This window comes from Dendropsophus ebraccatus, chromosome 3, assembly GCF_027789765.1.
Source record: "Dendropsophus ebraccatus isolate aDenEbr1 chromosome 3, aDenEbr1.pat, whole genome shotgun sequence".
In the NCBI taxonomy this organism is placed as follows: Eukaryota; Metazoa; Chordata; class Amphibia; order Anura; family Hylidae; genus Dendropsophus; species Dendropsophus ebraccatus.
This window is the reverse complement of record NC_091456.1, coordinates 79,895,182-79,907,934: the sequence shown is the minus strand read 5'-3', so window position 1 is coordinate 79,907,934 and position 12,753 is coordinate 79,895,182. Positions and strand designations below refer to the sequence as shown.

At 44.8% G+C, this 12,753-nt stretch overlaps 1 protein-coding gene across 1 annotated transcript in view; it reads left to right on the top strand.

The window, feature by feature from the left end:
• Nucleotides 1–12,753, top strand: part of CCDC171 (coiled-coil domain containing 171) — a 69,101-nt gene that overhangs the window by 19,085 nt on the left and 37,263 nt on the right. Inside the window, exons 6-9 of the mRNA XM_069962079.1 lie at nt 44–190; nt 1,651–1,746; nt 3,293–3,453; nt 3,704–3,842. Of these exons, the coding sequence (XP_069818180.1) occupies nt 44–190; nt 1,651–1,746; nt 3,293–3,453; nt 3,704–3,842 (543 nt within the window). The remainder of the gene's footprint in view (nt 1–43; nt 191–1,650; nt 1,747–3,292; nt 3,454–3,703; nt 3,843–12,753) is intronic.

Genomic DNA, 12,753 nt, shown 5'->3' with positions numbered 1-12,753 from the left:
CCCTGAGGTGGTAATGTAATATGGTGTAATCTCTTGTTCTCAGAAACAAAACATAACCATCCAAGAGCTGCGGCAAAAAGTAAATGAATTGGATATAGAAAAGAACAGCCATCTGGACACTGTGAGGAGACAAAAGAGTGAGATTGCACATGGTCTCGAAAGAGAAGACCGATTAAAGAAGGAACTTGAGGTAAGTATTGTTAACCAATGTCTGATACCTTTTTGTGGTTGTCACCATCTTTTCCATTAGACACTATCTACCAGGGTTTTCATAGAAATAGATTGTCAGGGCTGAAAGCTATTTAGTTCCTAACCTGAATGCAATTCTGCATGAATTAAAATGGGCCTTATACATGCTTTATTAAAATGAGATGCAGCCTTAACCCATAAGTTAACATAGACAACAGTGATATATGCCAATAAACCCAACTTCACCGCTCTCACAGGATTGTTTCAATTGACATCCCAATTCAGAACCATTTTCTTGTATCCAGAGGTAAAGAAGTCCAGCAAAATTTTTCCTTAAAGTATTGTATTGCCCCCCCAAAAGTTATACAAATCACCAATATACACATATTACGTGAAATGCACATAAAGTGCTTTTTTTCCCTGCACTTACTACTGCATCAAGGCTCCACTTCCTGGATAACATGGTAATGTCACGACCCAACTCCCAGAGCTGTGCGGACTGTGGCTGGTGGAGAGAATGATGGCAGAGGGATGCTCAGTGTCCCTCCAATGCCCTGTGTCCCTCAGTGTCCCCCTGCCATCATCCAGCAGCCACTGCCCGCACAGCTCTGGGAGTCGGATCTTGACATCATCATGTTATCCAGGAAGTGAAGTCTTGATGCAGTAGTAAGTGCAGGGAAAAAAGCTCTTTATGTGTATATTGGGGCAATACAATACTTAAATAAAAATTTCCGCCTGACTTCTCCTTTAAAGGTTGACAACAAGAGTGTCTTTACCTTTATAAAACCCCGGATCCCCATGCACTACATGGATAGATATTTCTCTGGGGTCTGTGCAGTGCTTCATTTCTTATGTGGTGGTACTGTAGGGAAATCGATCACTTGCTTCATGGTCTATGGAGCAATACTTGAATGGGTGTTACTCCATGGGGGGAATTTATTAAGCATGCACATGGTGTACCTTTTCCCTGATGGGTAGCAGGAGGCAGGGAGAAGAGGCAACGCCTGCGCCAGATTTACTAAAAGCTATGCTCTATTTAGTAAATCCAGTGTGGGACATGGGGGTTGTGCTTTATGCTAGACCAGCATATTCGTACACCAGCCTTGATATTGCCTGTAAACTTGCAACATTTTAGAAACAGATGTACAGTAGCTTAACTGGTCATAATACAACAGTTGTGTGTGTGTGTTATTGTTTTTTTTTCTAGTCTGAACGCTTGTTGGGAAAGAGTCATTTCCACTGCAGATAAAGTTTTTCAAATGGAAGATCATTTGTATCATGGAACTATTCATTTGCATTGCTCCACACTTTTTATATTTAGAAATAGAAGAAAATTCTATGCATGTGATAATGATATTCAGGGAGGAAGAGGAAGGCTCTTTTAGCCTAACAAAGTAATATTAATAGAGACATAGAGATATATAATAACACCATTGATTAAAGAAGCAAAATGTGTTTTAGAACATCCTTCAAGAGAGAGTGGCGAGACTGGAAAAAAGCATTGAAGCAGAGCGAGCAGCACATCTAGAGTCGAAGTTTAACTCTGAAATCATCCAGGTAACTCGCAACACACTTACTATCTCTGTACAAACTCACAACACACTCACTATCTCTGTGCACTAACTTGCAACACACTCACTACCTCTGTGCTACAGTCAAACGTTTTGTAGTTTATTTCGTAATTGTGGATCCGCCTATTTAGGACGTAATGATTTCAATTGGGCTGTTGACACTGTCTGTAGTTTTACGGATCTGTAGTTCGTAAAAATTTTGCCGCAAAAATTGCTGACGGGCTCTAAAACGGACCGTAATTGTGGCACAGATTGTCCTGTAGAAGTCTATGGGAGCGTCCGAAAGTTTTATGTAAAGAAACATCAGCAAATCTGTAAAACATATGGATGAGAAATCATTTTAAACCATTCCCACTTATTTAACTATGATCTTCCCCTTCTTTGCTGATTTAAAAAAAAAATGTGCATTACAGATGATTTTTTTGCAGATTGCAGACCTCACAAATGGCTCTGAAAAACTACTGAATGTGTGACTGTAGCGTAAGGCTGCATTCCCACGTTCCGTGATCCTGACAGATCACGGACGTGGAATGCATGTACCGGAGTCCCCCCGCGCCCGGACAGCATCTGTAATTAGATGCTGGGAGCCGGGGAGACTGTATTTATAAGCGCCGCGTGCGCGGCTGTTATGATTACAGTCTCCCCGGCTCCCAGCATCTAATTACAGATGCTGTCCGGGCGCGGGGGGACTCCGGTACATGCATTCCACGTCCGTGATCCGTCAGGATCACGGAACGTGGGAATGCAGCCTAACTCCCAACACCTACCCTACCTCTTAACTAACGTGCAACACCCACAGCACACTTACAACACACTTACTACCTCTGTACTAACTCACACCACATTTACAACACACTCGCTGCTGCCTCCTTACTTACTCACAATACCCTCACTACCTTTGCACTAATCCGCAACACACTCACTAATTGTACTAAATTGCTACAACAGTGACACTTGCACTTTACATTTGAATGATGACATGTTCATCAAACTAGAAAAAGGACTGGTATCACATTGGACAGGGCTTACACAATGTTTTATTTTTTCTTTTGGCCCGCATCTTGTTGCACCGTCGTTTAACAGCATTTTTGAGCATGCATTTCAAATGTAGTTCAAATGTCAGTTATCTCAGTTGAATGGAGCCAATCTGCATCTATAATTATAATTCAAAGTGTAATCAAAAGAGGGAAAAGCATAACAGATGAACAAATGAACATAATAAATCACAAATAATAGAAGAAAGTTAGGCCCACAGTTAGGCACCACTTAAAAGAAAGAGAAAAAGAGAAAAGGAAATAAGTAACATCTGGTTTTTAGTATCATAATTCTGTCACTACCCTAAAAACATGTAAGGTGGGGTTGTCTTGACCTGACAATAATATCATCATGTCCCTCAATGCTTTTATATTCAGATTCCCTTTAATGTTTGTTAAAAAAAAAATCAAATCTTAAAAAATAAATGTTATTTTTCTGGTCCTCCTATGAATTACCAGGTACAATGTAAAATGATTAGGATACTTTTGTTTTCACAGCTGCATGTTCGGGATCTCGAGAAGTCATTAGAGGTGGAGAGAGCCAGCCAGGCACAAACCAAATCTGATTTAGACCTTATAAAAAGTCAGTTTAGAGAAGTGGAAAAAGCCTATAACAAAGAAAAGGCCACAGCAGAAGAATTAACAGATAAATTGGTTAGGTAAGTGAATGCAGTCAGAACGCTGTTTTACAGCATTTGTATCCTATTATAAATGCATACTTGGAAATGGAGCCTTAAGGCCGTATTACACACAGGGATATTGAGGAGGAACCAAACACCTCTGTTGCTTTATGTACTTTTCGGTCATTGTTAAGGTGTGGGAATCATAATTGCAACTGAGATCTTCAGTGTACTTCACATTTATACAACTGTTGGGCATTACCTTTTCATTTGCTCTTCTTAATTCCAGATTGGAGAAAGAGTATTCCTATATGGTAAATGAGTTCAAACTGGAGATAGAGAAGCAAAATAAAATGATCACAGATCTGTCTCTGAAACTCAAGGCATCTGAAGAAAGCTTGGCTGTAATTGAACAGGACCTTGAAAAGGTAAGTGCTATTCAGATTAGCTGTGCTGATAAATTCTAGAGACCAGTGCTTAACATAATTTTTGTTTTACATGCATCCTTTCTAGTAATATTAACTCAATTTTAAAGGTTACTATTACAATCTAAAATGTGCCTCATTTCCCCCTAGTTGTGAAAAAAGTACTTACAAAGATAACCAAGAAAATATTTATTATTACTAATTATCAGCTCCCAAATTACTGAGCGCCATGTGGTTGTTATTATGTGTATACAAGTACATACATCTTTGAGTAGTTCTTAGTTCGCAGGTTGAGCATGCACAGTATCTTCCTATAGCCGATCTTGTGGTGTGCGGTTTCACTGCCATCACTGCACAGGGAAGAGACAAACAGTACTTGTCAGAAGTGTAGTTTCCCATTGTCCTATCAGTTATGTGTGCAGCACAGCAAGACTGCCCAGAAACCAATATCAACAGAGAAAGTGTAGTTAGAAAGTATTAATGAAACATTAACTAAATAGAAAGGATAGAGGCTGTATTACACACAACGATTTGTCGGGAAAGAAGGTGCCTACCTGTCAGGTCAGCACTCGCTTTCCCCTTATTTCCTGCTTGTTGCTTGTGCTGTTACATGCACAGACAGCAAGCAGGGAGCAGGCTGAGGGGCAGACTGGGTGATCCTTAGATTGTTCGGGCTGCCCATGTTGGCTGGTCGCTGCCTTTCAACATGTGCTATTACCCAAAACAATTTATGGGCCTGAATGCCAAGTAAATGGCCAAGTAAGGCTGATAATTGTTTTGCGTAATAGGGCCTTTAGTTTATGTGGACATAGTTTAGTGTGTTAGTGTATGTTTTTTCTTAGGTTATGAAGTTACAGGACTTAAAAATAACTCCTTATTCTGGAATGTGTGAAACAAGTGATGGGGAGGCAAGTCATTTATAAAATCTAAGGAAAAGTTGCAACAATTTAATCTCTACTTGCTAGACTCCTTTAGTGATGTCACGATACCAGAATTTTAAGTTCGATACCAATACCAACTTTTTTTTTTCAATGCTCTATACCAATTCGATACTTAATAAATTGTATTTATTAATAAATAAATAAAATTTATTAATATTAATATAAAATATTTTATTAATATAAAATATTTTATTTATAAAATTGCCCAATTCTCACTCCTAACACTTTTTTATCTTTTAGCCTGCATGGCTGTGGGGTGATCTGTAGTTTTATTTAGTAGCACGTTTTTATGTGGTACTAAATTTGGTGGTTTCTCCGCTTGCACCATTTACCATGCGTGATCAGGAAGGTGATAATCTTATAATATGCACAATAACACTTCAGCTATCAGGGCGATGATGGAGACTGTAGTCATGTAACACACACTTCAGCTATCAGGGATGATGGGGGTTGTAGTCATGTAACACACACTTCAGCTATCAGGGCGATGGTGGGGGTTGTAGTCATGTAACACACACTTCAGCTATCGGGGCGATGGTGGGGGTTGTAGTCATGTAATACACTTCAGCTATCAGGGATGATGGGGGTTGTAGTCATGTAACACACACTTCAGCTATCAGGGATGATGGGGGTTGAAGTCATGTAACACACTTCAGCTATCGGGGATGATGGGGACTGTAATCATGTAACACACTTCAGCTATCAGGGATGATGGGGGTTGTAATCATGTAACACACTTCAGCTATCAGGGATGGTGGGAACTTGTAGTCATGTAACACACTTCAGCTATCAGGGATGATGGGGGTTGTAGTCATGTAACACACTTCAGCTATCAGGGATGATGGGGGTTGTAATCATGTAACACACTTCAGCTATCAGGGATGGTGGGAACTTGTAGTCATGTAACACACTTCAGCTATCAGGGATGATGGGGGTTGTAGTCATGTAACACACTTCAGCTATCAGGGATGATGGGGTTGTAGTCATGTAACACACTTCAGCTATCAGGGATGATGGGGGTTGTAGTCATGTAACACACTTCAGCTATCAGGGATGATGGGGGCTGTAGTCATGTAGCACACAACAGCTATCAGGGATGATGGGGGCTGTAATCATGTAACACACACCAGCTATCAGGGATGGTGGGAACTTGTAGTCATGTAATATACTTCAGCTACCAGGGATGATGGGGGCTGTAGTCATGTAACAGACACCAGCTATCAGGGATGATGGGGGCTGTAGTCATGTAACACACACCAGCTATCAGGGATGATGAGGGTTGTAGTTGCACTATTCCAGCTGGATTCGGGCAGCAGAGTAATCTGCATGCTACAGCCCCCCTTCCCTTCACAGTTGCAGCCATGCCGACATTTTGCTCACCCCCCCACATTGCTGATGCCGGCCCGAGACTGTCCTGACGGCCCCCACCTCCTGTCAGATCTCCTCCTCGCCTCGTGCAGCTCTCAGCCTCTCTCTTTCCTCTCCTGCCGCCGACGCTGCTCTGTAATGCTATACTGACCCGGGACCACTCGTACCCCTCGGCCGTTGTCAGATACTCACTGGGCCCAGCTCTGTCTCATGCCTGGTGCCTGTGGAGGGGGGAAGCTCATGCTGCTCCTCATCTTATTCCATAGGACCTCAGCACTATCGCAGCTGCAAACCCCGCTGTGGCACACACGTGTCCCTGGGTCGGCGGTGTCCCCCGCGGCGATGTGACAGGCAGGAATGGCCGGCGGCAGCTGCATGGTGCGCGGTAGATCGGGGTCCCAGGTCTTTGTTCGCAGGGGTGGCACAGAGAGAACATGACAGGTGCTCAGGTAGCTACCTGTCATGTTCTCTGCACTATACTCTGGTAAACTACGCTATTTTGTAGTTTAACAAAGTATCGATACCAGGAAATCCTGGTACCGAACCTTTTTTTTGCCCCGAAAATCGATAGTAGTATCGATTTTTTTTCGGTGCATCGTGCATCCCTAGTCTCCTCCTTGTCGTAAGTAGGTGGGTCACCCCTGCAGCCAGTGATTGGCTCCTATAGCGGCTCCATTGTGGCCGAGAATGTACTCATGTCAAGTTAGAGCGGTTTTCTGATTGACTTAGGGCCCTATTCAACAGTAACGATAATCGGCTGGATCGGCCCGAAGCCTGAAGCCATGATCACCAACCGGCCTCTTCACAAGGGAGACCAGCAGAGGAAGCTCCTCACTACCAGCCGCTCCAGGACGGGTGAGAGACGTTACAAACGCCGCTACATCGCAGCTCGTTACTATTGTTTATCTCCTACTTATGAATTTTATCAATGAACTGATGTGGAGTCGCAACATGTATGCAACACAGAGTTAGTTGTAATGAAACTGTATATATAACCAAACGGACTACATATCCGGAGAGTGGAAGGACTAAAGTCCCAGACTATCACTCAATCATCTATTATCATTTACTTTGTTCTGAATGAGCACAAACTACATCGCGCCTTCCTTGAAACAGTGGCTTATAAGAGATGAATCCAGGGGTTTAATATTATACTATTTTAAAATACGACTATATACCTGGCCAGCACCTAGCGGTACCGCAATATATAGAGACTATTTTTCTTTTTCTTTCTTGCCTCCTTTTTTATGCAATATTTACTATTTTTATGATATTTATTGTGTATTCCATGTGTTGATTTTACTTTTCTTATATCACACAATCATGTTTATTACGAGTTCTGCTTATTGAATCACATTAAATTTATATCTACTGTATGAAGTAGGGCTGATCTTTGGTCTTGAGGACTATACACTATTTTCATTATCCTAGGTAATGTATGATGCTGCAAGGACATCGGTAACTATGTCCTTGCAGCCCTCGCTCAATGATCATCGGGCCGTGGAATAGGCCCAGTAAACGAGCGGCGATCTAGCAGATCGCCGCTCGTTTACATCGTTGATTGGGCCCTCCTCGGCCCGTGGAATAGGACCCTTAAATCTACGGGGAATTGATGTCAGGGGCAGTGCAGAAAGTTGAGCTTTGCTGCAAAACTGGGGTGATTCCAATTAAAATGCTTGCAGCTGAAGTCAAGTTGAAAACTAACCCAATTTGCTTGTGATTGTTGCTCATGGCCACTACAGCCTATTCTCAAATTCTGCAATTAGTGCAGATTGTGGTCAGAGAGCCATGAAAGCCACAAAGGTACGCTTTTAAAAGAAAAAGCGACGGGGGGGGGGGGGGGGAAACAACAACTTCTTTTTTTTTTTAGTCTCCCACCTCCCGGTCAGACTTGCCAGTAAATATGGTGTCTTTTGGAGGGGGTTAGGGTGGAGGTATGATCAGGTCTGGTGTGGCAGTGTTGTTCAGGTCTGGTATGGCTGTGATGCCTGGAGCTATTACCTACCTATTTCTTTCAGACAATATGCAGACGGCTCTAATCATTGATTCTATGTGGAAATTTATGTTTTAAGCCGTTGAAAACCGTGATTCAGATAATGTTTCTACATGTAGAAAAAAAAGCATGTGGCCGAAACCACTCTCCCCCACGCTCCCCAAGATGGGGCATCTTCAGGTTTAGTGCCTAGGGCAGCAGCAGCTGTTAATACAGCCCTGCCTGTGTGGTTACAGAGGTTTTGGTGTTGTGTGACAGTAGAGCTGACCATACAATGAAAGCACCACAGGATTCTCTGCTACTGAATGTGGACATGCAGCAGCTGTACACCTGTGTAGTAGTGATGCACGATGCACCGAAATATCGATACTACTATCGATATTTCGGGCAGAAAAAAGGTTCGGTACCAGGATTTCCTGGTATCGATACTTTATGTTAAACTGCCTAATAATGCAGCTTAACATAAAGTATGGTGCAGAGAACACGGCCGGCGGCTACCTGAGCGCCAGCCATGTTCTCTGTGTGCCGCCCCCTGCCCCCTGGTGTCCCCTCCTCCGCCCGCGCGCTCTCTGCTCCCGACGGCGCCAAATTTAAATAGCCGGCACATAGCGATCGCTAGTGCCGGCTATTTTACAGGGTAGATGCCGCTGTCACACCTGACAGCGGCATTAACACCTCCTGAGCCGCTCCATATGCAGCAGGAGTCTGCTGCATATGGAGCGGCCCCCACTGCTAATGACTGCGGCCCGGGACCTCGCGGGCGGCAGTCATTTAACTATTCCCCCCCCCACTCAGGACCCACTGCTGCAGCCGGGTCCCCCGTACCCACCAGTTCCCGCTGCTGCAGCCAGGTCCCCCGCGCCGCACCACTCCCAGGACCTGCCAGTGCAATGAGGTCCCTCGCACCCTCCGGTGTCCACAATCCTGCCCCCCCCCTTCCCTCGGGGTCCTCCGGTACAGTGGCACAGCAACTCCCAGCATACCTTCTTGTGGGGAGTTGTTGTGCACAAGGAGGTATGCTGGGAGTTGTTGTCAGGAGGCTGCTAATGCACTACAACTCCCAGCAGCACACCTTCCTGTGCACCACAACTCTCAGAATACCTCCTTGGGCACAAAGGTATGCTGGGGGTTGTAGTGCACAAGGAGGTATGCTGCTGGGAGTTGTGGTGCATTAGCAGCCTCCTGACACAACAACTCCAGGCATACCTCTGTGTCCACTACAACTCCCAGCATACCTTCTTGTGGGGAGTTGCAGTGCACAAGCAGGTATGCTGGGAGTTGTAGTGCACAAGGAGGTATGCTGCTGGGAGTTGTGTTAGGAGGCTGCTAATGCACTACAACTCCCAGCAGCATACCTCCTTGTGCACTACAACCCCCAGCATACCTCATTGTGCACTACAACCCCCAGCATACCTCTTTGTGCACAATGAGGTATGCTGGGGGTTGTAGTGCACAAGAAGTTGTGCTGCTGGAAGTTGTGTCAGGAGGTTGCTGCTGCACAACTGCAACTCCCAGCATACCTACTTGTGCACTACAACTCCCAGCATACCTTCTTGTGCACTACAACTCCCAGCACACCTTCTTGTGGGGAGTTGCACACAAGGAGGAATTCTGGGGATTTGTAGTGCACAAGGAGGTATGCTGAGGGTTGTAGTGCACAAGGAGGTATGCTGGGAGTTGTAGTGCACAAGGAGGTATGCTGGGAGTTGCAGTTGTGCAGCCGCAGCCTCCCGACAAAACATCCCAGCATACCTCCTTGTGTACTACAACTCCCAGCATACCTTCTTATGCACCACAACTCCCAGCATACCCACTTGTGCACTACAAATCACCACAAGAAGGTATGCTGGGAGTTGTAGTGCATAAGAAGGTATACTGGGAGTTGTGCACAGGGAGGTATGCTGCGGGGTAGAGAGGAATTAAAAAGTGTTTAAAAAAAAAGTTTAAATTAAAAAAACAATAATCATAATAAAGGTTCTAATAATCCCTGTTCCCTTTTTTAAAAAAAAAATATATTATATTTGTATTTTTACATATATTTTTTTTTCCAAACTTTATTTAGTATCGAATTAGTATCGAGTATCGAAATAAGAAAGCTGGTATTGGTATTGAACTCAAAATTCTGGTATCGTGACATCCCTACTGTGTAGTAAAGACTACACAGTAGTGTAGTAAATCTCTGTGAGACTTCCTGTGTGATCAAAAATATCATTCAGTGACTCACAGGTGACGTCTTCTTTGATCTAAGGCATCACTTTCCTTTTCCTCTCCATTTGGCCCGGACCACCATGACTATTTCTTCCCGCTACAATTCATCTCTTTAGAACCTGCCAGACAAACATCTTAGGCTCCGCACTTCCAGCAACTTCCTTCCCTGTTCCCCTCCCATAAGGTCCCAAACTGTGGTAATTCTTGTTGTGCCCTCCATATAGTAATAATGTCTCCTGTAGTGTAGCCCCCTCTATGCAGCCTCTGTAGTATAGCCCCCTGTGTGGAGTGTAGACATCTCTGTTGTATTGCCCAACTATGGGCAGTACAGTCCTCCCTCCACTGTTTAGTACAGGCCCATGTGCAGTACACCCCTACCCCCATAATACTGAGTACAAGATGCTGGGAAAGCTGGGTGACCTCCATTACACTGACATACAGGATGCTGGGAAAGCTGGGTGACCTCATTACACTGACATACAGGATGCTGGGAAAGCTGTGTGACCTACATTACACTGACATACAGGATGCTGGGAGAGTTAGGTGACCTCCATTATACTGACATACTGGATGCTGGGAAAGCTGGGTGATCTCCATTATACTGACATACAGGATGTTGGGAGAGCTGGGTGACCTCCATTACACAGAAATACAGGATGCTGGGAAAGCTGTGTGACCTACATTACACTGACATACAGGATGCTGGGAGAGTTAGGTGACCTCCATTATACTGACATACTGGATGCTGGGAAAGCTGGGTGATCTCCATTATACTGACATACAGGATGTTGGGAGAGCTGGGTGACCTCCATTACACAGACATACAGGATGCTGGGAAAGCTCAGTGACCTCCATTACACTCACATACAGGATGCTGGGAAAGCTGTATGACCTCCATTACACGGACATATAGGATACTGGGAGCTGGGTGACCTCCATTACACTGACATACAGGATGCTGGGAAAGCTTGGTGACCTCCATTACACTGACATATAGGATACTGGAAGAGCTGGATGACCTTCCATTACACTGACATACAGGATGCTGGGAAAGCTGTGTGACCTCCATTATACACTGACAGGATGCTGGGAAAGCTGGGTGACCTCCATTATACTGACATACAGGATGCTGGGAGGCCTGTGAACTCTGGCATCGGAGGTCGGCAATGGGGGTGGGGCTTATCTTTTGGGGCGGGGCTTACCAGGACATATCGGGGCTTATTGACAGCTAGGTGTAGAGGTCGTGCCCCCCCGCCTGCCCGCCCATCGAGATGTAGTGCTGGATCCCCCACCCCCCCTCTTCTTCACTAACCCCCATAGTGTAAGCAATACGACATAAATCATCTACTTACCGGTCACCCTGCTCTCCACATCTCCTCTTCTGGTCCCTCCGTCCTCTTCTAGCTTCCTGTGCAGGCAGCCAGCCAGTCATACAGAGGCCGCCTACACAGGAAGTGTCCGTTTCTCTGCCACACTGCTGTTCCCAAACAGCCACTGGGTGACTGGTCCTGGAGGTGTGGAGTGAGGGTGGTGCTCACAGCTTTGTGGAGTCTGGCCGCCAGAGGGGGGGGGTGGGCGCTAATGATGAGGTGAGTGCAAGGACCAGACGCTGTAGAGTGCCCCCTAGCTGTCGGTGGCCCGGCTCGCCCGGCCCTAGAAACTGCCCTGCATGGAGGGAGCATGGACTGCAGTTTGACAGGAAGGGAGACACCTAGTGACATAGAAAACTTATTACTAGCATTAAAGCCCATGCAGTTGGGATCTGACCATTGTGACAGCTAACAAAGTGTATTGCATAGTCACTTTACCTTTAGTTGATGTCTAAAGCAGCAGAGATCAATTTAAAGTGCATGGCACATTACCCACTCCCACCCTTCTCTCAGGCAGGTGACCGTTGTTGTCACCTATTTTGCATTTACAAGCTGAAATATTACATTTCATTGTGATCACACAACTGATTTGTTAGGCATACCTAGGAACCTCCACAGCCCGACCACTCTCTGAGATGACCATTACTCTGGCTGTTAGCAACCTCACTACATCTCCTACGCCATAATAGACAATCTAAAGCCACGGCATATTTTACCAAAACAGAGTAGGGCTTTGCTGAGCTGTGCATCATTAGACTTCCCCTGTCTAGGCCATCTATTCAGTCCTACAGTAAGTTTTATACAGGGTGCACACATTTGCTGATGCTTCTTTTGGTCACAGGGTGGTGCAGGCTGAAGTGGATTATGCAGTGTCACTGCTCTTTATCTTGTTTTATAAGGACTGCTTTGGGATGTCCTAAATAATTTGACATATTACGGGGCATGTTAATACATTCAGTAAGACGTTTGGTACATTTGAGAAAATGTGTTCACCAAAAATCTAAAAAAAAAGTTGACCGTACATATATGGTAGC